Below are 27,645 nucleotides of genomic sequence, written 5' to 3'. Positions count from 1 at the left end.
CATTATTTAACACACTTAATCAATTTAATTTATCTTTATGAAACAGAACTAGTCATTTCTTAAAAAAAAAAAAAAAACTTTCTGACCCCAACTTTTGAAAGGTAGCCTATGTTATAAATATGTAATATATCATATTGTATATATTGTACTTTAAGTGCATCTTTTAAATGTAATTTCATGATGTGCCACTATGTTGCAATAGTAATGACCATATTAAAACTACTCAAAATACAAAAATGCTCATGAACTTTCCATTCTCAGAATTCTTAGTACAGTGCACTAGAAGTATATGATTTGGGATGTAGCCTTGGTATTGGGTGAACATGAGGTGAAAGTGACAGCAGCGTGGAAAGAAGCAGAAACTAATGAGTACTCAAGGATGTTTGACTGAGGATAGTAAGATGGACAGAGAGTGAGACACTAATCAGTCCTAAAGAGTTTGTGTGCCAAAATGATGCTCTCACTCATGGACTACAAACACACAGGTTGGCTTATGCAAGTAAGGAGGCAATTTCACCGGAAAGCTGACCGGTGCCATCTGTCAATCAAATGAGTGAAACACTCACCTCACTTCGCTTTATCCCACCCTTTGCCATTTTTCGTTCATTTTAAGTATCTCATTGCTGATTTTGTTTTGTTTTGGCCATGTAGATGGTTGCTGGGATGATGACTGGCCTGTGTTACAACCTGTCATTTGGGGGGTTTTAAGTACTTTCATGTATCTGTGTGTGTGTACGGAAATGTTTAAGCAGTCCTACTTATAGCTGATCAATGGTAACTTATGTAGAGTAGCTGTGCAGTCAACCGGAGAGTGTTTATGTAAATCCAGGTCTGAGTTCAGTTCAAGTGTTAAAAACAGGCACCTTTCTCTTCTGTCATATGATAACATGTTCTAGATGTTACAGGTCCACATGCTAACACACACACACACACACAGACACACACGCTAATGGAAAATGTAGTCTAGTGTGATATATGTGCCCCAAACGGTTCCTGGAGGATTGATTGGACCTTCAGTGGAGCTCTATTGAAAAGTGCCAAACCGCTTCAGAGGTTCCATTTTCATGCAGAGCACCTTCCTTTTACCTTTATTCCTTCTTTCTTCTTTTCTGCCTCTTTGAAAGCCTGCTCCTGTGAAGCCTTCTACCTCCTACAGTTATTACACTACTTTGCTCCCTCCATTTCTTTCTCTCTCTCATCCAGATTTTGGCTTATTCCATGGGCTGGTGTTGCTGGATCAGCCTGTGAATAAAAAGAATTGTCTAAGGTTATGAATTACGTGACTCCTAACAATGTTTGGAGCTGTCATTCATTCTGCATTAGGGAGAGAGAGAAGCATCAGACGGCTGGCACTGGTGTTGATCACTGCAATTTGACCTTTAAGATGGAGGTTTTGAGTAGCACAAAGACACAGTCGTTTAGGAGCTGGATTTAGGTGGTCATTACATAATCAATATTTCAATCTTTTCACTTATCGAACAATAGTCCATCCTTGACCAATCAGCATCTTTGAACCCAGAGTAGGACTGTAGAGTAAACTGTAATTTAATATGTATGTTTGTCATTCCAGAAATGTGCATGATATGAAGACACGTAAGTGTGTGTGAATGTTTGTATATGTGTTCTTGCACAGACACAGTTTAGGAGCCTTGTCTTTTTGCAGTTGTTATTGAAGTACAGGTCTGTTTTTTGTCATCTGTCCTCTCCTGTTGATTTTTTTTTTCTACTAGTCTCTGTCTCCTGATAGCTTCCTTGGCTTTCCAGACAACCTTTTGAAATGAAAAAAAAAAAAAACCCCTGAAAAAAACTGAAGATTTTATAATGCATTGGTGTGTGTGTGAATTTCTCTGAGTAATAGTGTTTTGTGTGTATGTGTGTGTGTGACGGTTTGTGTGTGTGTGTGTGTGTGTGTGTGTGTGTTTGTTGCTCTATGACTAATAGCTCTGTGTGTGTGTGTGTGTGTGTGTGTGTGTGTGTGTGTGTGTGTGTGTGTGTGTGTGTGTGTGTGTGTGTGTGAGTGTGTGTGTGTGTGTGTGTGTGTGTGTGTGTGTGTGTGTGTGTGTGTGTGTGTGTGTGTGTGTGTGTGTGTGGGCAGGTGGTACAGTAACAGATGCAGACTCGAAAGACGCACACACAGTGAAAGAGTGAAGGAGGAAGGAGAAGAAGAGGAAAGAGTTATTGAAACATGCCAGTAGGGAAGGACTAAAGAGGGAGTGATTACAAGTTTTCCATTGAAAACTTGAAGTGGTGAAGTTTTAAAGTTCCCCCGGTGGCCTTGGAAAATGAGTTGCTATGACTTCCCTGAACCTTCAGGAAACAAACAGCTCGATGACATCAACATAATAGAACGGAATCGGATTGGCTTTGATTTGATTGACGTTTGCTAAATCCCACCTCTCATCACAGTTCTTTGATTCACAAAGACCAGTTTTTCAGTCCATGTACCGCATCTTTCTCTAAACGTGATGAGATGGAGGGTGTCAGAGTTCTGCAGCAGGTTAAATTAGTTCAGTGGTCTGTGAAAACAAAAAGACAGTGGGAGGAATGCGGACCTGATTAGCATAACCTATTAATTATGCATTAAATGCTCCAGTATGCACTCCGAAGTACCATTACTTGTCATTTAGGAGATGCTTTTACCAAAAGCACATCACAGTACATTGAGTGCATGGACAGTCTCTAAAGCAGAGCTTCTGCAGTGTGCCCCTGCTGGTAGATGTCGGTATTACACCATCATGTGGAGGAAAAAAACATGTTTTTCCATCAGCCACTGATGAGTAACCATGTATTTAGATGAAATAAAAAATGTGCCATTTTTGCCCAGTAATTCAATCAATGAAGTTAAGTTTTGCTAAATGTCAAATTAACCATTAAATAACTATTTGATATTAGTAATGGGGTTTTGATTCATCTCAGTTACATCTTTTGAGTCCATTCAGTAATAACAAAAATTGCTCTGATTCATTCTGCAATTCATTTAGTTACTTGTTTTGTGAATTACATGATTGTTCGTGACCGGTCTCATGATTTATCATTCTAAGTTGCATGTCAACGTGATCTACTAAGAGACATGAGAAATAGTGTGACGTGTGGATTTTCGAAGCAGATTATTTTTGTCAGCTTCCTGGCATCTAGATGTTTTATCAAGCAAAAGAGAAATTACAGCAATATCCTAAAAATGATTTATGAGTGTCAGTAATGTACTTGAAGCATTTAAAGAGAGCTATTGAGATATTGTATTACATTAGGCACCATAGCAATGCATCTCCAGTAGGCTCCTTGCAAGGAAAATTATGTATGGTCATCCGTTATATTTATACATTCATAAATTGGGGATTATGCTGTGTGTAAACCTATAAAACTCTTTTCATCAGCCGAACTGATTGAACAGCATTCCCCATCCCATTGGTTTATCGTCGGACATATTAATTAACAAAGATGTTTGATTCAACTTGGTTCAGTGAAGCGGCATATTTGTTCAGTAACTTTGACCAATCGAAAAGCTTGCCTATTTGCCTTATCTCTAATGCGTTCGGTTATAGTCGGACTTTAAAGGCAGGAACACAAATATGAATCAGTGCATGACACTGATTTGTTCACTTAAAATATTTGATCAAAAACCATTGTTCAGGGCATATATTATATTATCACAGCCACATACTGAACTGTAAAGCTCTGTCATTGGACAGTCACTAAAGAACAACTTGGAGTCAAGTGTTTTGCTCAAGGGCATGATGATTCAGTATCTCTGAAAATCTCTGGTTCGCAGGTTTAGGTCAATCCCATGAGCCTTTTCCAGAGCCACAGGTATCTCAATTTGATGTCAGACACATATAAATAAGTATATTTTCAACATGATACATTTCCACAAGATTCCTCAGGATCTATAGGTTTTATTCTTCTTGCTTGTTTTTTTTTTCCTCTGTGTTTCTTCATTATTGTAACTCGCCCTTCCTCTGCTCCATATTCCTGCCCAAGCATGACTTCATTATATGGAGATTTTAATTACCTTGTTGCAGGTTATTTGCCTATACAGTGGGGTGATGAGTACGTTCTCCCTCTGCGGCTCTCACTGTATGACCTTTGGCATCAGTCAGGCTGAAAACCCATGAGAGGAGAGGCGTTCTAACGGTTTGTAGATCTCAGCTCTCCTATATTCCAGTTAGAAGCAAGGAGAACAGTCATCTCCAAGCTAAAAACATACACAAAAAAAGTGTATTATCTGCATTTGCTTAAATAAAATAATTAAAATTGCATTTTATATTTAGTTAATAATAATAATAATAATAATAATAATAATAATAATAATAATAATAATATATCCCTCTGGGTATAGGTACTCAGTGCACTACTATATATATATATATATATATATATATATATATATATATATATATATATATATATATATATACCGCTTTACTATTTCAATATACATTAAAAATAATTTATTACATATTTTAAATTAAATTTAAATTAAATTTATGCATTTAGCAGACGCTTTTATCCAAAGCGACATACAGTGCATTCAGGCTATCAGTTTTTACATATCCTGTGTTCCCGGGGAATCGAACCCCCAACCTTGCGCTTGCTTGCTTGCTAGCGCAGTGCTCTACCAGTTGAGCTACAAGAACATATTTTGCATATTTTCAAATGCAATTTATGTCAGTTTCTCTCTTAACCAGTGGCACGGGTTTGAGGCAGAAGTAAAGAACTGTCAGATGGAAAGTGTGATTGGAGCGTTTGTAGAAAGCTGTTTATTCTAGTACTCATTCCTCTCTCAGTTGCATTATTGGCTCTATCAGTAGAACGGTGTGAATGGCCTCAGGGTCTCCAGGCCTGTCAGTCTGTTCCTGTTTGTCATTATTATCACACTAATGAGTCGAATTTTCTCTTAAGCAGTTGTGCTTGCCTTGCACAAGATTCAGCTCATTTATCTTTCCTCCACTTCACAAAGTCATTACTTCCTGTGGCAGAGGTGTTACAGCCACATTTGTCTGATGTTGACATGACTTGAGGTGAGCATGAGGATCATCTTTGGTGCTAACAGGAGCAGCAGGGTGGAACGAGGCCTCATCTCAACGTGACTCGAATCATCTGAGGGGCTGCAGGCCGAAGCTGATGGGCCTCATCTGCTCTCGATCCTTGCTGAATTGTTTGGAAATTAGGTGGGTAATGATCTGGTGGGATGGGACTCTACTCTGTTTGATTTGTGTCTTGTCAGTTTGTCTTGAATTCAGCGTGGTCTGGTTAGCCAAGTCCAGTAGCTGCTGGGGTCTCAGTTAAGTGTGTGTGTGTGTGTGTGTGTGTGTGTGTGTGTGTGTGTGTGTGTGTGTGTGTGTGTGTGTGTGTGTGTGTGTGTGACAGACAGTTATGTGGAATATGCAGCTCCGTAGTAAGTGTAATGCAAGGAAAAGTGGATATCGCTGCTCTTCCCAGAAAAGAAATCCAGAGTGAGTGCTGGAACAAGAGAGAGAGAGTGAGATTGCTGTTATTTGACCTCTAGTAAATATATGATGACTTTTTTTTGGCTAGGATGTAGGAGTATGAGTGTGTGCAATAGAGCAGCAAAACAGAATTGGAAACCTCTGCAAATCCTTCAACAAACTGATCTAGAGACACTTGATAAGGAGGATCAAACACACACACACCCTCTCATACATATCAAGCATCTCCATATGTATGTAGAGCAGCTATTGGAGTCAGTTCTAAAGCTCTTATTCTGGGTGGTGCACACTGTTTCTACAGTGACAGTGGAGCTGATATATGTGGGATCTTTAGAGGAGGAGAGGTCAAGAGGTCAGAGCTGAGAAATGCCTCCTTATATGGGCATCCTGAGAATGCAGAAGAGGAAAAAGTCTACAGCACTATGAGTGTGTGCGATGAATATCTATGCATCTGTCTGTCTGACTGTACTGTGCTGTTAGACATTTATTGGATATATATGTTGGAAATTTTTTAAATCATTATAATTTATATTTCTGTAGCATCTTGCTGAATACGCCATCCATCGTGAAATTTCATGTTGCTCTAAACAAATTAAAATATTTGTGATGAAATCCGAGAGCTTTCTTACCCTCCGTAGACAGCGACGCAACTACCACATTCAAGGCCAAGAAAAGTAGTAAGAACATCATTAAAATAGTCCATGTGTTTCGACCTTAATGTTATGAAGCTACGAGAATACATTTTTTGTACAAAGAAAACAAAAATAACAGTTTCTTGACTTCTGTGTCAGCCTTCGACACACATAAGTCTGTCGTGAATGCGTGTTAAAGACTGAGATGGAAGAGAATAAATTGTTGAACAAAGTTGTCATTTTTGTTTTCTTTGCGCAACAAAAAGTATTCTCGTAACTTCATAAACATAAGGGATAGTAATTAATGTCAGAATTTTCATTTTGGGGCGAACTATCCATTTAATAGAAAATGTAAAACTTTTCTTTCTTTGTTTCCTTCTTTCTGTTTTGTCTGTCGTTTTCTAGACAGGTCTGAATGTCTTGTTGTGAACTAGATTAAAGGCCACTGAAGCTCACTCACAGACACATAGCTTTTGTTCAATAGGGAGAAAAGGCAGACAGGGCCGCTGCAGTTCCAGCAGCCCTTGATTTAAGCTCTTCTGTTAGAGAAAAGTGCACAGAGAGAGATGGAGAGACCTACGCAGGGCTGTAAATGAACAGAGAGAAGACAAGAGACGTTATGAAGGTCACGAAGGCACATTTTATTGCAGCTTTTTGTTCCACTGTCTTGTGTTATCCCCTGTTTGTGTGTGTGTGTGTGTGACATGTACAGGCTTGAAGGCATGGATGAGTGTTGCGCTGCTTGCTGTAAGGACTATCAACACATACTGCCATGCTGAGCTGTGTCTGCACACCCTCCCATCGGAACATACTGCAGCTCTTGCAATTAATACATTATTAATGATCAGCAAAACAAAGCTCATGAATATTGAAATGCTTTTATCACTAAGGAGTTTAAAAAGTTCTTCCACTTTACCAGAACACACATACGCACACACAAGCATACATCAGTCTCCTGAGGCACATAGCCAGTTGCCATTAATCTAATTAACTGTCTCACTTAAGACCTGCCCATCAAAACTCACCCGAGAGAGGACGAGAGAGGAAGACACTGAGAAGAGAGAGAGAGAGCGATAGAGAGGGGCGGGGTGAGCCAGATATCAGTAGACAGAAGCAATGGAGGTTTTGAAGTGCTGTGGCTCTGAAATTGGGTCTTCTTGTCATTTCTGTCTCTTGTGACAGTTCAGACTTGAGAAATCGTGTCAAGAACAAAAATCTTCCATTTAGTTTGGATTCACCTTGACCTGGAACGGAGAACTCGGAGAGCAGAAAAAGTGAACCGAACCAAAGAAAGAAAAGATACAAGATACGTCTTCCAAATTAAGGCCACGGAATGCACACTTTTGCACTTCCATCAAATGATAAAAAAAAAAAAAACACTTTTGAGCTAAAACATTTTTTTACAAATTGAATTGTTATGACGCATTTCATTGTGTGATAATTGCAGTTTGTAAAAGGACAATGAGCAAATAGACCAAATATGTCAGAAGTGGGTGATGCTTCATTGTGCCGTCTGACTTGTTTTGTTAAAGAGCTTGAAAATGTTTTAAACACTCACAAATCAGCTTGTAACATCAACAAATTCGAATCGAATCGGAATGATGTTTGTGCTTCAGCGCCCTGTAATGCTCATATTGAAAGCACATAAGCCCGTCTTCTCAGTTTGCCATCCCGGTTTTTCCCTTCCTCTCTCTTCCCCTCTCTCTCCTTCCATTATTCACTAGCAGGTCTCTGCAGCAAGCTCTCATTTCACCCCACTACACCACAATCAATACCTGCACTGTGTGTGGGGGGTGGGGGGTGGGGGGTGGGGGGTGGATAGGCTTAAGTGAGCATGCAAACAGGTCATACGATTTTTGCATGCACACTTGAACACAAGTACAGAATATATTAAAATGAGAGTTTGTGCATTACCTTGCCCTTAGGGTCACGCTGGAAAGGGTTTCATTTGGCCTTTGAGACACATTTGTGCACAATTTTTGTTTTCATTTTCCATAGTTTAATGGTTTTTATGTTTACTTATCACATACAGTCTGAGTAGAAATGCATGTTCTATTTCAGCTGAATCTTAACCATATCCAATCTAGTTTTTTATTAAATAAAATGTTATTATTTAATTAATAATACTGCTAATATTCATATTATTATATTGGTTTTATAAATTATTAGTATTATTATTGTCTGTTATACAGTTTAACCAGAAGATACCTGCACTGATCCAGGCATATTTAAATTACATTATTATTATACCTTTTACAGTTTGGTTAAAATGAGCCGTTTGTATGCTTTTCTATTGACCATGGCAGCAGTAACTCATCAAATGATGGACAAAAGAGTTCTACAGTATATCCATTTCTAAGGAGCCAGTTCAGGTGTCTATACTGCAGTAGTGATTCTATACGGTCTGTGATTTGCACTGTTACCTGATTTGCATAATTCCTGCAGTGAGTCGGCTGCTAAAACAATATTGTTTATTTGCGCAGCATGTGCAAATAAGCAGCGTTATCAGCGGGCACAAATCGTTCTTAGTGAATCTCCTCCCTCTGTCTCACCATGGCACAGGTAAAAGAGCAATTACCCATATAGTTATTCTATATTAATTTTAAAAATGCTCCCACCCATATCCACTCACACACATACAAAAGTCAGCTCGTATTGATTTGGTGCGACTCCTCCTTGTGTTAAGGAGCAGACATGATTTGAATTTTAAAGAGGTTACATTACCTAGCTCCCTCTTTCTCTCTCTTGCTCACTGTCTCTCTTGGTGTAATGTGGCCTTTGGTAAATCACACTTGAAAAGTGGCTCTATTTTGTCTCTTTCCCTGTTGCTAAGCACGGATCTAATTGCTGGCAAATGTTTCTGGACGCTGTAAGCCAAACTGTGTGTGTATGTGTGGTTTTGGCATATAAATTAAGCTAGTAGGTCTGGATCTCATTCCTGTCCAGTTTCACTGACCTGACCCTGGTAAACCTGATCATGGAGCAGATGATGGAGAGACCCAAAGGTGTGTTCACATCACTGCAGTCGCTAACTCACTGTAATGCAGCAGCAGCAATGGGCGATCAGCTGCAAGCATTGCAGCAAAAGTGTATGAGTCCAAGCTTCCTGACTGTCCCGCAGCTGGTCTATAAAACATGTCTGCACATCCTCTAGAAGCATCGATCCAAAGATCATTTCAAACAGGAAGCGGTTGATGAACTGTATAAGCTATATATATATATATATATATACATATATTTTAAAGAGCAGTTTGAAAGTTAATTTAAATTATGTATGTGTGTCGGGAGCTCTTCCGATCAAGGCTACTGCAATGCAGATATGGTAATGAACAGATAATGTCGTATCATTTGTGTGTGTGTGTGCTGCATTGTTCCTCTCTGTGTCTTTCATAAGCGTGAGCATGTGTGTGATCTCATGTCGCAGTTCCTGGTTTCTGGTCAGGCATGAATTGGAGCAGCTTTATGTAACACTCTGATCAGAGATTCAAGACCCCAAGCATATCCCACAAACCCCTGCCCGTTTGGTTTAATCTAAAGCACGCTTTGATTTCCTGCAGGCTCACATTTGAGCTGCTAAAGAGAGACGGGCACTCTTGGAGGGGAACGTGGTGCACACACATAAAGTCGCTGTCATCTACTGTAATGGAATACAAGGAGAGAAATGCTGTATTGAATTCAAAAGGCTTCAAGGTGGGTGTGTTCATGTCCATCCTGTCAAGTGTACTGGGGGTGTGTGTTTGTGTGTGTCAGGTCACCACATGTGCCCCCATTGTGTGGACAATTCAATGGTTTGCATAAGGCTTGATATACAGTGCTTGGTAAATCATGTCTTAAAATTTTTTGATTGGTTTGTTTGAGAGTTAAATTTAATGACAAAATAAATAAACACATATATAAATAAATTCAGAATTATGAAGGTCCACAATGATAAAACTTTTTAAATTATATAAAAAAAAAATAAAAAAAACTTTACCTACACGCTATTTGAAAAACCTTTATCAATAAAGAAAGAAGAAGATTTTTTTTTATTTCAGTTGTCGAACCATTTATCGGCCAAAAAAACTTATGAATCAACTCACTTGAGTCATTCATTTGTGAATCTCATTGCATTATTTACTTAGGTAAATATGATTTATTTTGCTGTCACACTTGAGATTCACTCTGGTTAGATTGTTCAGCCAGTAAAAAGCAGTTGTGAAACCAACACTAGTTGTGAAAGGTGTGAAAGGATGATCTGACAGAGTGTTTAGCAGGTGCTTGTGTGTGTCACATGGTCACACTTTTTCTCATCCAGAGCACAAACTGTTAACATGTTTTAACTGGGGTTTGATAAGTAGTTGACTGCTTGCGAAACACCCGCTGTTATGTGTTCATTCTTTTAAACGATAAAAAAAGCTCGAGAACACTTCTGATTAACATCTCGTCTACAACACAAACACTTACAAAATCACTTTGTTTTCTGTCAGATTCAATAGCCATTGTCTAATACAATTATAAATGTGATACATCATTTGAAATGAGAGAGGGTGATATTAGAGGAGTAATTAAATAAAGCAAGTGTCCAGTAACTACAGATGACAGATGTAACGACAGATGTCAAAGACAATTGATAAGAACAAAAGGTACGAAGAATAAATAGAAAAACAACCCACACACACACACATACTAAAATGGCATGTGCTGTCATTTTGTGTGCATGTTAAAGCAGCTCTATGACTTATTGATGTAGCGTTAAAGCGCTGCCGTGACCTCAGCTGAACCTAACCCACATTCAGTTGAGAAGTGAAGAGGGTCATTCCCACACACACACACACACACACACACAGCTTCCTGCACCTGACAGTGTGGATCTGGAAATAATCTAACACTGTGTTTCTGACATCCTATGGAATTGAAGGAATATGAAATTGTCTTTGAGAAGCGGAAGATAAAAGAGACAAAGATAGAGGGTGTTTGTGTTTATTAGTCTTCCCTGAAGCATATGCCGGCATTTGATAACTCTTCTGTCTTCTTTATTCTTCCATGCATTTTCTTTCTTGCTGTAGCACCTGTGTCTTAATTGAAGATCGATGACTGTTGGAAGTGCTTGTGCGTTTCTGTAAGACTCGGTGAGTCTGGATATTGTTCAGGTGGCGCTGATGTTTTATAACAAAAACATTTTACTGAGCGAAAATGATTTTTCATAATCAGCCTTCTTTAGTCGCCACAGTTTTCAGAGCTTTATCACATCATTTTTCTTCTAAATATTATTTCATTTGTAAACTACATGTATAGCACAAACAATATTTAATGAAACATTACTACAAAGTCAGCCATGCAGCCATGATACTTGATATTCAGTGAAAGAAAAATCAAATGTAGGCCAAGAGAGTCGATTTAGATTTCCTGTTCATGACATCAGGCCAATCTGATATGGTTGGTTGTGGAGATTTTATCGTGGAAATGTTGTGCACTGCGGTTGCTCTCGGAGAAAGGTCATGCAGACATACTGTAGAGCAGCAAGTGGTCTGAATGTGTGTATGAAGGATTTTGTTTCTAGTTCTGATGATGGTTGATTTTGTTAGCTTGGAGATGGAGGTTTGTATTAAGTGTTCCCTCCAAGCATACATGGCTGCATGTGCAGAATTTAGGTAAAACAAAAAATGTGAGAATAAGCTTGAGAGTTCTTGAGTCAGAGCTATATGAATGGCCATTTAAACTGGAGTCCATCCGCACATGAGGCTGAAGCTGTTATAAATCTTGTAAATATGCAGCGCTGACTAATTCACAAGATACTGATTGCATGTTAGAACAGTACAGATTTTAAATTCATACACAAGCCCACAAAAGCAATGCAAATATTATTTGTATTCTTATATTAACGACATCCTGGAATTTTCTTTTTGTAAATAATATGATGGCCTCTAGATAACTATTAGCTGGATTAGAGATGAATATTTACTGTATTATATATATTATTATTTAACAAAATATTTATTTATTTAATTATAGGGCTGTCGATTTAAATTCAATTTGTGTGATTAATTAAAAATTCTTATTGGCAAACTGGATTGCAAAATGCATTATGTTGGCCGGTGATGTTTAATGAAATGGAAATAAAACAAACAGTATATTGACTCGTAAAAGCACTTTGTGAAGCTTATTCAATTCTTTCATCTACAGTAATGTAATGCCTTTGCATTATGATTTGAATAATCAATTCATTTGGTGCCTTTCCTCAGCATATATTGATGAATTTGCTTATCAAATAAAGGTGCTTATCAAGTAAATAAATATATCATGTAATTAGAATTTTGAATTTAATGAGCCTTTTATATTTAACAAATGTACAAATATGAAAAGATATAATTATTCAAGAAAGGATATTTGTAGTAAAACAGTACATGAGGTTTCTTCTAAATATTTATTGATGTAATGAATTAGGATCTGCCCAACATAAATAGATTTTGTGGAGTGAGTAGAAAAATTAGAGCTACTATAGATTGTATCATTGTTTGTGAATGTGTATTTACAGTCAGACTTGTGAGGCTGCTCTCTCTCTCTCTCTCTCTCTCTCTCTCTCTCTTTCTTTCTCTCTTGCATCATCCTCTTATTCTGATGGTCTGCCTGTGCATGACTGCATGCCATTTATCTTTCTTCGTTTTCCCTGGGCCTGTCTTTTCCTCACTCTTTTCTTCCTCTCCCTCTTTCTCTTTCTCTCCCCCTCTCTCCAGCAAAACAATAAAAGTCAGGATAATTGATGACGAAGAATACGAGAAGAACAAGAGCTTCTTCCTGGAGATCGGAGAACCCCAGCTCGTAGAGACCAATGAGAAGAAAGGTGTGGGGCGTGGCCTGAGCCTTGCAGAGGACATACAAATACAACACAGACACACTAAACAAAACTCCAATCTGAACCTTCTCTGCTCTGGATCATCATCGAGATCAACTACAGGCCAAACTATACCATCGACAGATCTCCGGCCAGGCCCTCGCGTGTGCTTGCTTGTGTGTGTGTGTGTGTGTGTGTGTGTATCATGCATGCATTATTCCAACCCCCCTCCTGTTGTCTTGTTTCTGCAGGAAGACGATATCAGTCAGGGTTCTCAATCGAGAGGAGTACGATAAGCAGTGCAGCTTTTGCGTAGAGCTACAGACGCCAATTTGGAGAAGGAGAGGATGGACAGTATACAGAGGTTTCTCTCCCGCTCACAGTGTCTCCTTTGCTTTTTACTCTTCTCTTCTTCTGGGCAGAGTCTCACCTTCTCTTTTTCTGTCCTGGAGTCGGTGCAATGTCTTACTAATTTAATGACTGAACACACAACTTAGCACATTAACACTTATAACGTACACATACAGTAGGAGCCAGATTCTACTTGTTTGAATGTTTCTCAAGGATAATTGCTCCAAAACTGACATTATCACAGTTTACACTGTTTTGAAGTGGACAGAGCTTAAAGCAAATATAAATAGAGGTAGTTGAAAACCCATGTGGGCATATCGTTTATCGCATATCATATTTTTTTTTTTTTTTTTTTTACAAAAGCCTTGCCAGAATCAGAAGAACGTTTTGCTAGACCTTCTCCATATCTTGCTCTTGTCTTTTAGTTAGACTTTAGTTTAGTTACCCTTTAAAGTAAAGCTGTCTTCTGGTGTTTGGGAGCAATAACATGTATCATAAAAGGCGTTGGTATGTGCAAATTAACAGCTTTATTTTAGTATACACTACCAATTAAAGTTTGGAGTCAGAGTTTATATTTATAATGTTCTTAAAAGATATATATACCTAAACTAAGCTGCATTTTGATGATCAAATATACAGCAAAAACTGTAATATTGTGAAACATTATTACATTTTAAGATTATTGATTTCTAGTTTAAGTGCTGTCAAATGTGATTAATTGCGATTAATCACATCCAAAAGTTTTTGTGTAGATAATATATGTATGTGTACTGTATATATATATATATATATATATATATATATATATATATATATATATATATATATATATATATATATATATATATATATACACATACACACAACTACACACACATGCATGTATTCATTTACATATAAATTTATACACAGAACGCACACACATATTTTAATCATTTGACAGCACTAATTTTCATAAACTTTACAATTTATTCCTGTGATGGCAAAACAGAATTTTCAGCATCTATTACTCCAGTTTTCAGTGACAAGTAACTTTTCGTAATATCCTAAATATTTACAATGTTTTATTATTTTATATGCTTAATAATTTTGTGGAAACCATGATTTTGAAACTTTTTATCAGAATTCTTTGATGAATAGAAAGTTCAGTAGAACAGCATTTATTTGAAACTGAATCATTATAAATGGCTTTATTGTCTTAATAAATGTATTAAAGGATAAGTTCACATCCGTAATAAAAATGTGCTGATAATTTACTCACCCCATGTCATCCGAGATGTTCATGTCTTTCTTTCTTTAGTCGCAAAGAAATGAATGTTTCCGAGGTAAACTTTCCAGGAATTGTCTCTATATAGTGGATTTTAACGGAGACCAGCATGTTGAAGATCCAAACTGCGGTTTCAGTGCAGCTTCAATGGGCTCTACAAAATCTCAGCTGAGGAATAAGTGTCTTCTTTAGCAAAAGATTGGTCATTTTCTTTCTTTAGCTCTAAGATGAGCATCCACGACTTCACACATTATATAGACACATTGAAAAGCTTGCGCATGACGTAGGCAGAAGGAGGACCGAACTCCATCTGTTTTTCTCCTCCAAGTTCAAAATCATCCAACATCGTTATTTTACCTTTTTTGAAAAGGGTGTTTGATTTAGTCTTGGCGCGTTTGCTTTGTTTGTGCCTTTCCGGCGTGATTACATAATGCCTAAAGTTATGGACACACATTGCAGAGCTAGTGCTAGATAAGCATTTGTATGGGGTGCCGTTTGTAAAGCGGCTCATGCTGAAAATAACAGCAACATTTTGCCACATTTAGCTTCAAACAATGTTTAAAAAACTGGTATGAATTTTTGACGGTCACTTTTTAGCACATTTACAACAATATTTGTCAACTCAGAGATATTTTAAATAGTTAAACATAAATATTAAATGTTACACCTAAATGTTAAATGTTAAATCTAAATGCTAAATCTAAATGTTAAATCTAAATCTAAATGTAAAATCTAAATGTTAAATCTAAATGTTAAATCTAAATCTAAATGCTAAAGCTAAATGTTAAATCTAAATATAAATGTTGAATCTAAATGTTTCGGTTGAAACTAAATATTTAGCTAATATGCAAAATGCCAATAACCGGAAGTGCCAAAATAAAAGCTTGATGAGGTCAGTGTGTGTGCATCGCGTCAAATAAGTAACGAATAAAAACCATCTCGTCCGATATGAGTGTGGTTAGAGATTATACATTTTTGTTTTGTTTTTTAGAAAATGACCAATCGTTTTGCTAGATAGTACCCTTACTACTCAGCTGGGATCATCTAGAGCTCTATGAAGCTGCATTGAAACTGCACTTTAGACCTTCAACCTGTTGAATCCACTTTATGGAGAACTGAAGAAGGTAAGACGTGAACATCTTCAATGAATGGGGGTTAGAAAATTCTCAGAAAATTTTCATTTTGGAAGTGAACTAATCCTTTAATTTATTTAAAAAAAAAACAACAACAACACAACAACAAAAAAACATAATGTTTACTGACCCCAATATTTTGGATGGTCTTTTGTCTGAGAGTTCTGAGCTCTGATGCTTGTACACATTGACAAAACACTTTTTTCAAAAGAATGATATGACCCTTTAATTTATTGTCATAATCATCTCTTACGCAGTCTTTTTTCTAGTTTACCATATAGGGTGTGCTCAGGATACTTGCAGGTTGAGAAAGAAAGCTTCAAAGTGAACTGTTTAATTTTGTTTCTTCCCAATAATCTTATACTGTAACTAGACACAAAGGAAACGTCAAGACATGCTAGCAAATGAGTTCAGATGCTGGGCTGTAAATCATGAGGAGAGATTAGGAGGGCTAAAAAAGACTCGAGATTTGAAAGCCTGTGTTGAAAGCCAAGACTGTTCGAGTGTGTTTCATCTCACATTTAGATAAACATTTATTTTCCAGGAAACAAAAAACGTCTCTTTTTCCCAGCACCTCAATGTTTTGATGTGTATAAAATGTTTTATATCATATTTAGATTTACTTCTTGACATTCGGTTGTTTTGATTAATGCTGTGTTTTAGTATGATTAATATAAAAAAACTATAAAAGAGATTGAGAGGTTAAAACCTGGAATACAAAAGAGAGAGGAACATCGGGTAGAGTTCAAATCAAATGCAGCTGGATTTGATTATACATTTTTTGATGATGTTTTGCCACTCATCCATACAGCTTCATCAGTGATTAACAAAAAAGTTGATTAAGACACTCAGATGAGTTGCGAATCGTCTTCAAAATAATGAATAATCAAGTCCAGTTGCCTTTGATTAGCTTTACTTGTAAGACATGTGAAAATACTCTGGATGATTCCAAACCTTCATACTGTAATAAATTGAAAATAGATTGTTTAGCATGAAAGAAAAAAGAAAAGAAGAGACTAGAAATATAAAGGACAGCTGAAGAGATGGTTGGATGAAAATGAAAGGAACGGATGGCTGGATTGACTACGTGAGTGTTTGTGCTTGCGTGTGTGTGTGTGTGTGTGTGTGTGTGTGTGTGTGTGTCTGCTCATTCAAGATGTATAGCACCAAGTGTTCGATAGAAAATGATAGCTCTGTTTTCAAGGACAAAACAAGGAAGAGGGAACTTTAGCCTGTTAAATCAATATCAGTTTACACACGCAGACAGTCTTCATGTTGTGTTTCACATCTACAGACAATAGAAAAAATCTGCAACGTCTCATTTAATTACCAAAACTAATCACGGTAACAAAATATAACCAATTAATTTTTACTTGCCCTTACTTTATTACACTGAAGATATGCCACATTTTTTGTTGGTCTTTCAGTTTACTTCCTATGCATCTTTCAGCTTTTTTCTGTGGATGTATCACACTCGCATCTCAGTGATGCTTGCAAATCTCAGTGGTCCCAAACCCCCAGTACATGTAAGAAATAAAAACAATTATTTTATTTCATTGGATTGAATTATTACTATTTAATCATTGTTCAGACAGGTCCATTACAGTTTGGCCATTAGTTCTTGTTTTTGATTTAGAGATTCCTTTACAAAAATAAACAACATTTTTGTGGATAAAATGCAACCAGAGGGACCGAAAACACAAGTGGTGTGCGAGTACATTGTCACTAACTTGGTCTAACTAACAGATGAACAGATTACCCTGGAAAAGATGAACGTAAAGTATTAAGACAGAGAGAGAGACAGTTGCTCTGCCATCAATCTGAGCTGGAATCCTCCACCAATGCCTCAGGGTTCATTTGTGGCTTGAGATTTATTTGTTCCATTAGATATTTCATTCGTTTATGCAGCCTTTTCTGTCTATGAGGCTCATGTTAGTGTTGAGCTTGGGAATGTAGTCATCATAACATTGTTTTATGGCTATTGCTGTTGTTGGCGTAGCCATTATACCAACTGAGCTCGTGAACTGAGAAGAAATATGAAATAAATGAGACAGAAAGAGAAAGTGGTAGAGAAAATACATGTGATGGGACTCAAAGAATTACATTTCCGCTAAAATCACTATGGTGCTGCCCAAAGGATTTTCATTTTCTCCTTTCCCAGGCCTTCCCTTTTGTCTGTCCACATCAGTGTATGCATGTGTCTCTACTGTAACCTAATTGTTTTCCTTTCCAAACCTCATCATACCTCCTTGCCCTTAGGTCTGCGTCTGCTGCTTTCCTTTGACCCTCTCATTTCATTGTGTGTGTGAATGTGGGTGATTGATTGGGCTAAACCCAGTCACATGGTCAGGGGTTGCTTATATCACACACTTACTTACCCAGAATCCCACTGGGACAATAGAAGCTTCACTGCATGAAAGAAATGAAGGAAAAATCTTGCCCCTGACATATTTCTCATATACAGGGTCATAGTGTGGTCTGTGTGTATTCTATTATAAAAGTATGTTTCATGAAATGGACTCATTTTCTACATTTATCAACTAAGATCTGTGATTTTGACCTTTTATAGGAATTTCCACCAAAGCGCCATATTCTTGTGTTCACAGTAGCATTTTCATGAAATGTATTTACACAATCCACTTTATCCACAGAAGCCCATTGATCCACAAACACACTCTAGATGATCATTTGAAATATAAGGTGGCTGGTTTGGCAAGTTTGTTTTCTACTCTCTGACTGGGCTTTTGTTTTCAGATGAGGAGAAAGAGGCGGGGCTGGAAGAGGCGGAGCCTCTGACAGGAGAAGAGGAAGAGGAACGACGCATCGCTGAAATGGGGAAGCCAATGCTTGGAGATCACCCTAAACTGGAGGTTATCATTGAGGAATCTTATGAATTCAAGGTGTGTTAAGTTAGCTACACATTTCCGATTTATTCATAATCACATTAAAGCAACTTTCACATCACATATACTAACCTCATGCTGTGCTAAACCTGTAAAACACAAAAGAAGATATTTTGAAGAATGTAATATGCACATTTGTCCGTAAAAATGTGTTCAATGTTGTTTTGCACCCCTCTTGGTTTTCATTGCTTGCACACATACACAGTTCTTCCAAATATCTGTTATGTTCCGCTGAGAAAAAAATAAGTTAAACAAGTTTGTAACAACATGAAGTTTAAAGGTGCTGTAGGGAACTTTTGTAAAAAAATATTTTTTTACATATTTATTAAACCTGTCATTATGTCCTGACAGTAGAATATGAGACAGATAATCTGTGAAAAAATCAAGCTCCTCTGGCTCCTCCCAGTGGTCCTATTGCCATTTGCAGAAACTCCATCGCTCCAGGTAAAAAATAACCAATCAGATCTGAGGTCCGTAACTTTGTTTGTGTTCAAAATGTAGAAAAATGTATATAATAAACGAGTACACCATGAATCCATTTTCCAAACCGTGTTTTTAGCTTGTCCTGAATCACTAGGGTACATCTATAATAAGTGTTTATATTCAGAATATTTTAGATTGCTTCGGGGGTACCGCGGCGGAGTAACCCAGTACCTTTGTGATTCTTCATAGACATAAACAGAGAGAAGTAGCTTAGGCTACAATGTTCTTCCGCAAGACGCAAGCAGTTCTGTTTATTAACCACTAGAGTGTCAAAAGTTCCCTACTGCAGCTTTAAGTGAATAATGACAAAATGTTTCATTTTTTAATGAACTATTAATTTCCATGTGTATAGTATAAATTTACCAGTTTAGCCAATTATAATGGCAAATGGTAATTATAAGCTCCCATTAAGTTATTAACTGCAATATACTTTAAAAATGTACTTTTTTTATTATTTATTAAGGATCACTTTCAGTTACGAAAGTTTGTTCATATTTGCATTGCACAAACATGACTCTGGGTTGTTAGATTTAAAAAAACAGATTTTCTGTAGAAAAAGGTTCCTTCTTGTTGCTTATAGAAACACAAGATACTAGGTTTCTGGCAGAAGTCTAAACGTTGGCATCTCATCAATCTCCTCCACACACTTCAGGACGATCCACATACACACGCATGCACTTTAGCCCTCACACACTTGCTGTGCTAAAACATACACACACTCCGATCCCACACACACTTCACAGCAGGGCAGTCCAGAGAGAAGCAGTCAGGAGCACTCGATGAACTGTGGTCCACCACGTCTGAAGTGTGTGTCTGTTTGTTTATTCCTGTTAAGATGCACTGGAATATAATAAAGCAGTCATTCATTTTCCTTGTGTGCCGTCTCTCACGTTTCTCTATAGAACACAGTTGATAAGCTGATCAAAAAGACAAACTTGGCTCTTCTGGTTGGCACCAACAGCTGGAGGGACCAGTTCATCGAGGCCATCACAGTCAGCGCTGGTGAGTGTTTCAGTTTGTGAGGAACATTTGGAGGACTGAATTAGTGATTCATTAAAAAAGAACATCTCGTTCGAGGTGCTAATCACTTGTAAGTGTTGCCAGAAGTGCCAGCAAGACTTTTATGTTATTATTGCTGTTATAAAATACATTTTTAATTAAATACTACTAACTGTTGTTTCGACTGGGTTATCAAGGGTGTCCAATCCTGCTCCTTGGGGCCATCTTCCTGTAGAGTTCAGCTTGCTCTGGATATTTCTATATATGTTTAATAAGTGTTTAATAAGGTTCAAGCTAAACTCTGCTGGAAAGTGGCCCTCCAGGAGTAGGATTAGGCATCCCTGGGTTATATACATTGCATCAAGATGCTGTAGTTTATAGTTTGAAAATGTATGTTGAAATTTCTAAAGCACTGTAAAGCGCCCCCTGGTGGCTGCGGTGTTTCTAAAAAAAAAAATCAGTTTTACAGCTTCACCTCTCTTAGGACTACACAAAGGAGTCTCCATTCTCTGTGCAATGGAGAGAAAGAAATTAGATAGAGGCGGAGAAAGAGAAAAACGAGAGAGGGATTTTTTGGGTTTGTTTTTTCTGAAGTAATTAGCACTCGCAGCATGACCTCACAGAGACTGGGGATCATAGAGGCTGCTTCTCTAGCGGTGTAAGTGTGTTTGTGTGTGTGTGTGTGTGTGTGTGTGTGTGTGTGTGTGTGTGTGTGTGTGTTTGTGTGGATCAGGTGTTGGTGACTTAGTGATTCACACTTGAACACTTCTCAGTGTGCCAATTTGTGCTCTGGGGCAAAGCAAGGTTAAAAGCCATTGTGTGTGTTGTGTGTGTATGTGTGTTGCACGTCTGCTGTCAGAACTGACCTGTAATCACCAGTACTGACCAAGTCTTTTCATAAAGTATCTACAGTGATGTTGGTTGTTTTCAAAATAGGTTTTCGAAAAATGATATTACTTATATCTGAAATATCTGATTTAAGTGGGAATTGTTCTTGATAGCCTTTTCCTTCAAATCTCATTCAGATTTGTTAAGAGATTTTTTGGACTTTGGTAGCCCCTGGTCACCATTTACCTTCATTATGGGAAAAAAGCTGCTTGTACATTCTACCTAACATCAAACATGCATTAATCATTTCCATCATTGACAGATGACAAATGGAAAAATTCATAATTTTTTTATCTACCGCCACTGAGAACGGAACAGAAATTTCACCATGATTTTTTATCAGGACACGCAGATATACACATGCACACATACGCAAATGTACACGGATAGGGACAAAGAAGCATAAAAGGTCTGCAGCTAATGGCAGTAAATTGAAGAGTTTAAAGTTTAAAAGCTTTGCTAAATGTCAGACTCTACAGCACAGCGAGATGATTTATATTGAAAGAAAAGGAGAGAGTAAACACAGCATGAGCACTGAGTGTGTGGGGGTTCACTTATCTATAGATTGGACACAAAATTGTCGCCAGAAGGTACATGTGACGCGGACCTCCTTTTGGAGACATTTGGGGATGTCCTTAATTGGACAAATTATAAATTAAGATAAATTAAATTTTTTCATAAATAATTTATAATAATCAAAAACATTTAAATTAATCTTTGAAGGTTAAGATCAGAGTTGTTGTTAACTAAAGTGTTTAAAAAAATTTCAGTAATTTAAATAAAGCGGAAATAAAATGTAATATAAATTTTAGATTTAAAATGGATAATAAGTAAGCTGAAGTGCTAAAATTACTAATGCTAAAAGTAAAGTTAGCTACTGAGCTATAAAATTACACACACACACACACACACACACAGACAGACAGACAATTCAACTAAAATTCAAATTATTAATATACACTATATTTTAGTATATAAATAACAGGTCTACTAACAATAATAATTTCAAAAGTTTACATTATAAGTCTATAGTACTGTATGTCCTCATTTAGGGAAAAAAACATTATCTACATTTGTAAATAATAATAATAATAATCTGTAAAGAAATCTGTAAAGGTCAGTCTTTATAAACTATATTTAGATAGATAGAACAGTATGTTACACAATTTTGCTTCTCAAGTCAATTGATTTTGTTTAAAATTTTTAATTGCATTGTCAATTGTGTATTTATGTCTGCTGACTATGGTCTGAAAGCAAACCGATGCTTTTACTCCCTTCAGACACCCTGATGGACGGCACATAAAGCATCACGTTGACCTTCTCTGTCTCTGTAGCACAGATGTGTGCATATTTACACACGTGTTGCAGTGTGACAGCAAACATCATCGTGACCTTCAAATACTCCTGAGCTGTGATGAAATAAACATATACACAGGCATAAACACATACACTCGTATCAGCTCACATTTCTGTCTGAATCTTCAATAGCGACTCATAATGATTCAGTCTTTAAATCTTTTTAAATTAGTTTCTGATACAGATCAGTGTGAGTGTTTTGTGAATGTTCTAGCCTAAGCATCTACTTTATCCGTAATCCTTTTAATCACAGTGCGCAATCAGGTTTCTGCCCGTGATCAGAATGAATGTCTGAGTGAAACAATGTCTGAATCCCCAGCCAGAGACTTCAGGTGCTGCTGTGAATACTGGCGAGGTTTCTGAACATCCTGTAGCATCTAATCACACTTTAAAGGAACAGCCATACCTGTCAGATAGCACTGTTGGGTGTCTGGAAGCTGCTCTCTTTACGCTCTCAAGGAAACGCAGCACCAACAGAATATCAAACAGATCACAACCTTCCTGAACACACACACACACACACACGCTGTGTGCTGTACATATCGATAAAGGCTTTGTGTGTCTATGTGAAGGTTTCAGCTATACTGCCACGACAGCTGACCTGGTGTGTGTCTTTAAAGTACAATATATAAGTTTTTTATATTTTCTGAAAAAACTGTGCAAAACTCTCTGATGTATTTTAGGTGCACTTGATGCAGCTTGCAGTTGATAGGATGCTGAACTTCTGGGTGATTGATAGGGGTCATGTGGAGTCATGTGGATGAGTCATGTGCCATATTTCAGCACTTAGGGGTTTATTAACCTTCTATAAAGTCATATTTAATTATTTCTCATTACCTTCTTGCAGGTGAGGATGATGATGAAGAAGAATGCGGAGAGGAGAAGCTCCCGTCCTGCTTCGATTATGTCATGCATTTCCTCACTGTCTTCTGGAAAGTTCTCTTTGCCTTTGTCCCGCCCACTGACTACTGGAACGGGTGGGCGTGTTTCGTGGTGTCAATCATTATGATTGGCGTTCTGACGGCTTTCATTGGAGACCTGGCATCCCACTTCGGCTGCACCATCGGACTCAAGGACTCTGTCACAGCGGTGGTGTTCGTAGCGCTGGGAACTTCAGTGCCAGGTGAGAGAGAAAAAAATCATATGCGCCTCCGATTTTTGTGTTTTAGCCACCCATGTTTGTGTTAACATATAGTCATTTATAATAAAATGAGGATGTCCAAGCACTTGTGTGTGTGTGTGTGTGTGTGTGTGTGCATACGTGCAAGGCTATGATTATGATATATCATATAATTATGCACAGTAAAGCTCCTTGCTACATTGCACCTCCATATATTACCTCCATCAGTCAGGATAACTGTTATTTAAAACAGGAGACACACACACACAGCTATGTTCATGTACAGAACACATACACACACTGGAAGAGCAATGCATGTTCCCCATGTTTAGTATTCCAGACACACTGGACTGCTCATAGAGAAAACGCTGAGAGAGCAGGACGCAGAAGCATTCCCCTCTCTCTCTCTAATGCCGTCCTTCTCCCTCTTTACCTCACTCACCCCATTTCTTTTCTTTTCATCCTCTATTCCTCGCCCTTTTGCTCTTCTCATCTCACTGCAGAAAATCATTTTCTTGCATTTGCGTCTCGCTTTCCAGTAAAAGCCATCATACGTGGACAATGACATGCACACACAAGGACATCATTTTCTTAATTGGTATTTTCTCAAAACATCCTCAAAGGGATAGTGCACCCGGAAATGTTATTATTGTCATTATTTACTCACCCTCATGTCAATCCAAATCTGCTTGACTTCCTTTACTCTGTGGAACACAAAAGAAGTTTTATTTTGAATAATGCTTTTTGTTCCATACATTGAAGGTCCAAAACAACAATGGAATAAAAAGTCATAAAAATATGGATTTATTTTTATTTTTAGGTGAGCTATCTCTTAAACAACATTATAAATTTCCCTAAGAATTTTGTTGGCTCTAAATTGTATTACAATGGAAGAAAAAAAAAGGTCCATACATTAAATATTGATTGAGTAGCACAGTTAAATCCAGTATTGAAGAACTTTAGTAAACAGTGTCCCATTTTTAATTTTTATTTAAATCACTATTAGCTTTTTATAACTCTGTTTTATATTAAATTTTTAATTTGTTCTGGTAACAAAATCTAATTCTCTGCATTTATGCAAAACAATCTGTGGAAGTTGGGAGTGTTGCAATATACCAGTGTTTTAACTGATATTTAAGAAATTAAATATTGATATCATTATAATAGGGATTTTGCAATATATATTGTGTATAGGCAATAAGCGTGGGGTTTATAAAAGGAAATAGGCCTGACATCAAATAGGATATCATGTTAATACTACACATGACTATATATAAAAAAAAGCACTGCTACTTTTTTTAATGTGTTGAAATGTTTTGAAAAATAAACATCTAAAATACATATGATTGCTTTAAATTCAATCATAGCCAATAATGTTGGGTATTGCCATTTGATGTGTATGAGCGGAAGCTAATGAACAGCAGCTTGCTTAAGTGTTTTGCCAGCGAATTAATAACACACAAATGCATCCTGTTTGAGATTAATCAGATATATACTATAAACATATTAGGACCTGCATCTTCACAAAACAATGCAAATGCACAAGTGAACTTAACTGTGCTAGTTAGAATTTTTAATTTATGCTGTGAATGTGCTTTTTTAAAAACACATTCTGTTATAATAGTGTTCTCATTATAATGTTATGTTTTTGACAGAATGGTACTGCACATCTTGCACTTAAATGTCTTTTCATTGTTAAAGTGATTCCAGGCATCACTGCATGCTATTGAAGGCAAATGTTTTTATTCATTTAATTCTTTTATTCGTTGGCCAAAAAAGATAAAACACCAAATCTACTTATCATTGTTATTCAATTTTTTTTCTAGATATAGTGATGATATTATTGTCATGATTTTTTTTGTCCAAGATAATCATGTAGTGAATATCATAGGAGTACTACAGATGTTTAGAAAAGTGCTGCTTTTAGTGTGGCTTTTATCCTAGCAGCCCTTGGAGACATTGTACCTTATCGGATAAAAATAATTTATATTTTACCCTATCAGCTAAAATCATGTGAGAGAGAGCATGTGTATGTGTATGTGTGAGGAAGAAACTATTTAATCTATGAGAAGATGTCTTTTCCTTAGTGTTAGAGAAAAGTTTGTTCAAGGGCCTAAAGCTTAGAAAATCGTAAATTTTTAGTCAAGTTTGATTAATTGTTGAAAACTATTTAAAAGAGTAGTTCAGGAGTTTCCTCTATATAGTGGACTTTAATGGAGGCTAACAGATTGAAGGTCCAAATTTCAGTCTCATTGCAGTTTTAAAAGGCTCTACAAGATCCCAGCAGAGGAATAATGGTCTTATCTAGCGAAATGATCGGCTCCCGTCTCCTGATATCATTGTACCTTTTTCGGGATTGTAAAGCCGTTCTTCTGATGCCAGAAGACGAGGACACAATCACTGCAATCACATGCCTTCTTCACCTCGGGAAGATTTGGTGGATTCCTGCTTGTCCCGTAGATGATCTGCTCGCACGCAGATCGGTTTCTTCACTTGAGAAGCTCTCAGCTTTTCCGCCAACAAACAACCGATTCCAAAAATGCGCCCTGGCAAACGGACCGTTTTTCCGTTGTTAAAATTGCAAAAGTGGATTTGGACACGCCCTGAGTGCACCTGCACCGTGCACTTTACACTGTCTTTAGATCGTTAAAATAGGGCCCAATGTGTTCATTTCTATTAAACAATAAAAAATGTAATAGAATAATTATGTTTTATTTTTTAAGTATTATGTTTGTTTAGATGGTCTTGATAAAGTCACAAAGTCTTCAGGTGCCAAAAACAATGAGGTACTTAAACATTTAACTAGTAACAGGTTAAAAATCAAAGTCATTAGTAAGGTTAATGAAGCAAACACTTCTAGTGAAAGATTTACAACCACATCCATTGACTGGTTTTCTGCTGTTTCTGCACAAATTCAAAATAACAAATGCTGCACATTGCATACTGAACGGAGCGTTATTGAGCAGTTAGCAAATGTGCCAATCTTTAGTGGGAGATGAAAAGTCCTTTACTGAGTCCTTGGAAAACAACTGAACTTCCAATTAGCCAAGTGAGGTGCCAGAAACCAGGCGAAGGAAAACGTACAAGGACTGTGATGAGATGGCGTTCACCAATGCTTTTAAACAGAACACAAAGCCTTTAGATTCAGCACATAGTATCTTGAATGAATAATTTGCTCGATTAATTTAAAATGGAAATGGGTTTAATGACTGAATGCATCTTCTGAATGCAGTGCCACTAAAGTGTGGTAATATAAAAAGTTAATTATAATGATTAAATGTTATTTAGTGCGCTTTGCATTTCCCAGAGCAGACATACATCGGCTGTTTGGCTGAGCCGCAGAGGCATTTGTTGTCAATAAAAAACGATATGTGTGGTCGTTGTTCTAATACAAATTTGCGTCCATGTGCAAACGTAAGCAGTTTGAGGTTTATAACAGTTTCAAAGTCTATAGCAGTCTGGAACGCTGATCCGTTTAAGTCCGTAATGATTAACTGCTCCTGAGCGTCTTTCTGGGATGAAGCTTTTCATTGCCATGACACCCACATTAACGGCAGTTGTCGTCCGCACGCTGCCAGGCTCTTTGGCAGGACTTTACACCAGACTGGGTGTTAGCTGAGCCTTAACTGAGAATTTCCATGGTAATGCTATGGAAACGGCTCCATCCATGCTGTTGTTTACAACAACATAACAGGACAGTGATGAATAACGAGAAGGAAAATGTTATTTCAGAAATAAGTACTTAACAGTAAACCCAGCTTTCACTTTATAATGCTGTGTTGTTGAGTCCATTTTTGTCCTTTAAGCACTTTAATGTCTGATTCTGTCCTCAGATACTTTTCAGTTTTGCCGGGAGAGTCTCTAACCTTCACTTTTAGGCAGATGTTGAGTGCTGCCGTAATTACCGTAAATTACCAGATGACAGTTTTGAGCTGTTCACATCCTTGGACTCAGAAATGATTCATTTCTGTGGGAACGCTGATTGTTGAGTGCGGAAAGATGCCTCATGGTGACATTAAAACACCTCTTTAAGCTCTTGATAAATAGCAAAAACTAAACAGCACTTGGTGACATTATGTATAATAAAATGCCATATTAAACACATCTTGAGTTTTAGTTTCTTAAGCTCACTGAGGCTGTACTTATTTGATCAAAAACATGGTTTAAAGAAAAAATTTGAAATATTATTATGTTTTTAAAATAAATGCTTTTTCACAAGTAAAAATATTCTTACTGAGGTCTCAAGTGTCACATG

The 27,645-nt window shown here is 37.2% G+C and overlaps 1 protein-coding gene across 6 annotated transcripts in view; it reads left to right on the top strand.

Annotated features, from left to right (window-relative positions):
* slc8a1b (solute carrier family 8 member 1b) overlaps positions 1-27,645 on the top strand; it is an 89,436-nt gene that overhangs the window by 55,913 nt on the left and 5,878 nt on the right. For 5 of the 6 annotated variants that reach the window (XM_052580630.1, XM_052580629.1, XM_052580628.1 and 2 more), the window contains exons 3-6: positions 13,142-13,254; positions 18,396-18,541; positions 19,930-20,029; positions 23,118-23,393. In XM_052580630.1, the coding sequence (XP_052436590.1) occupies positions 13,142-13,254; positions 18,396-18,541; positions 19,930-20,029; positions 23,118-23,393 (635 nt within the window). Of the gene's footprint in view, positions 1-12,792; positions 12,900-13,141; positions 13,255-18,395; positions 18,542-19,929; positions 20,030-23,117; positions 23,394-27,645 lie in introns of all 6 variants that reach the window. The other variant, XM_052580633.1, reaches the window with a different exon arrangement.

This window comes from Carassius gibelio, chromosome B17 (genome assembly GCF_023724105.1).
Source record: "Carassius gibelio isolate Cgi1373 ecotype wild population from Czech Republic chromosome B17, carGib1.2-hapl.c, whole genome shotgun sequence".
In the NCBI taxonomy this organism is placed as follows: domain Eukaryota; kingdom Metazoa; phylum Chordata; class Actinopteri; order Cypriniformes; family Cyprinidae; genus Carassius; species Carassius gibelio.
The sequence above is the reverse complement of the archived record's forward strand: the minus strand, read 5'-3'. Positions and strand labels throughout refer to the sequence as shown.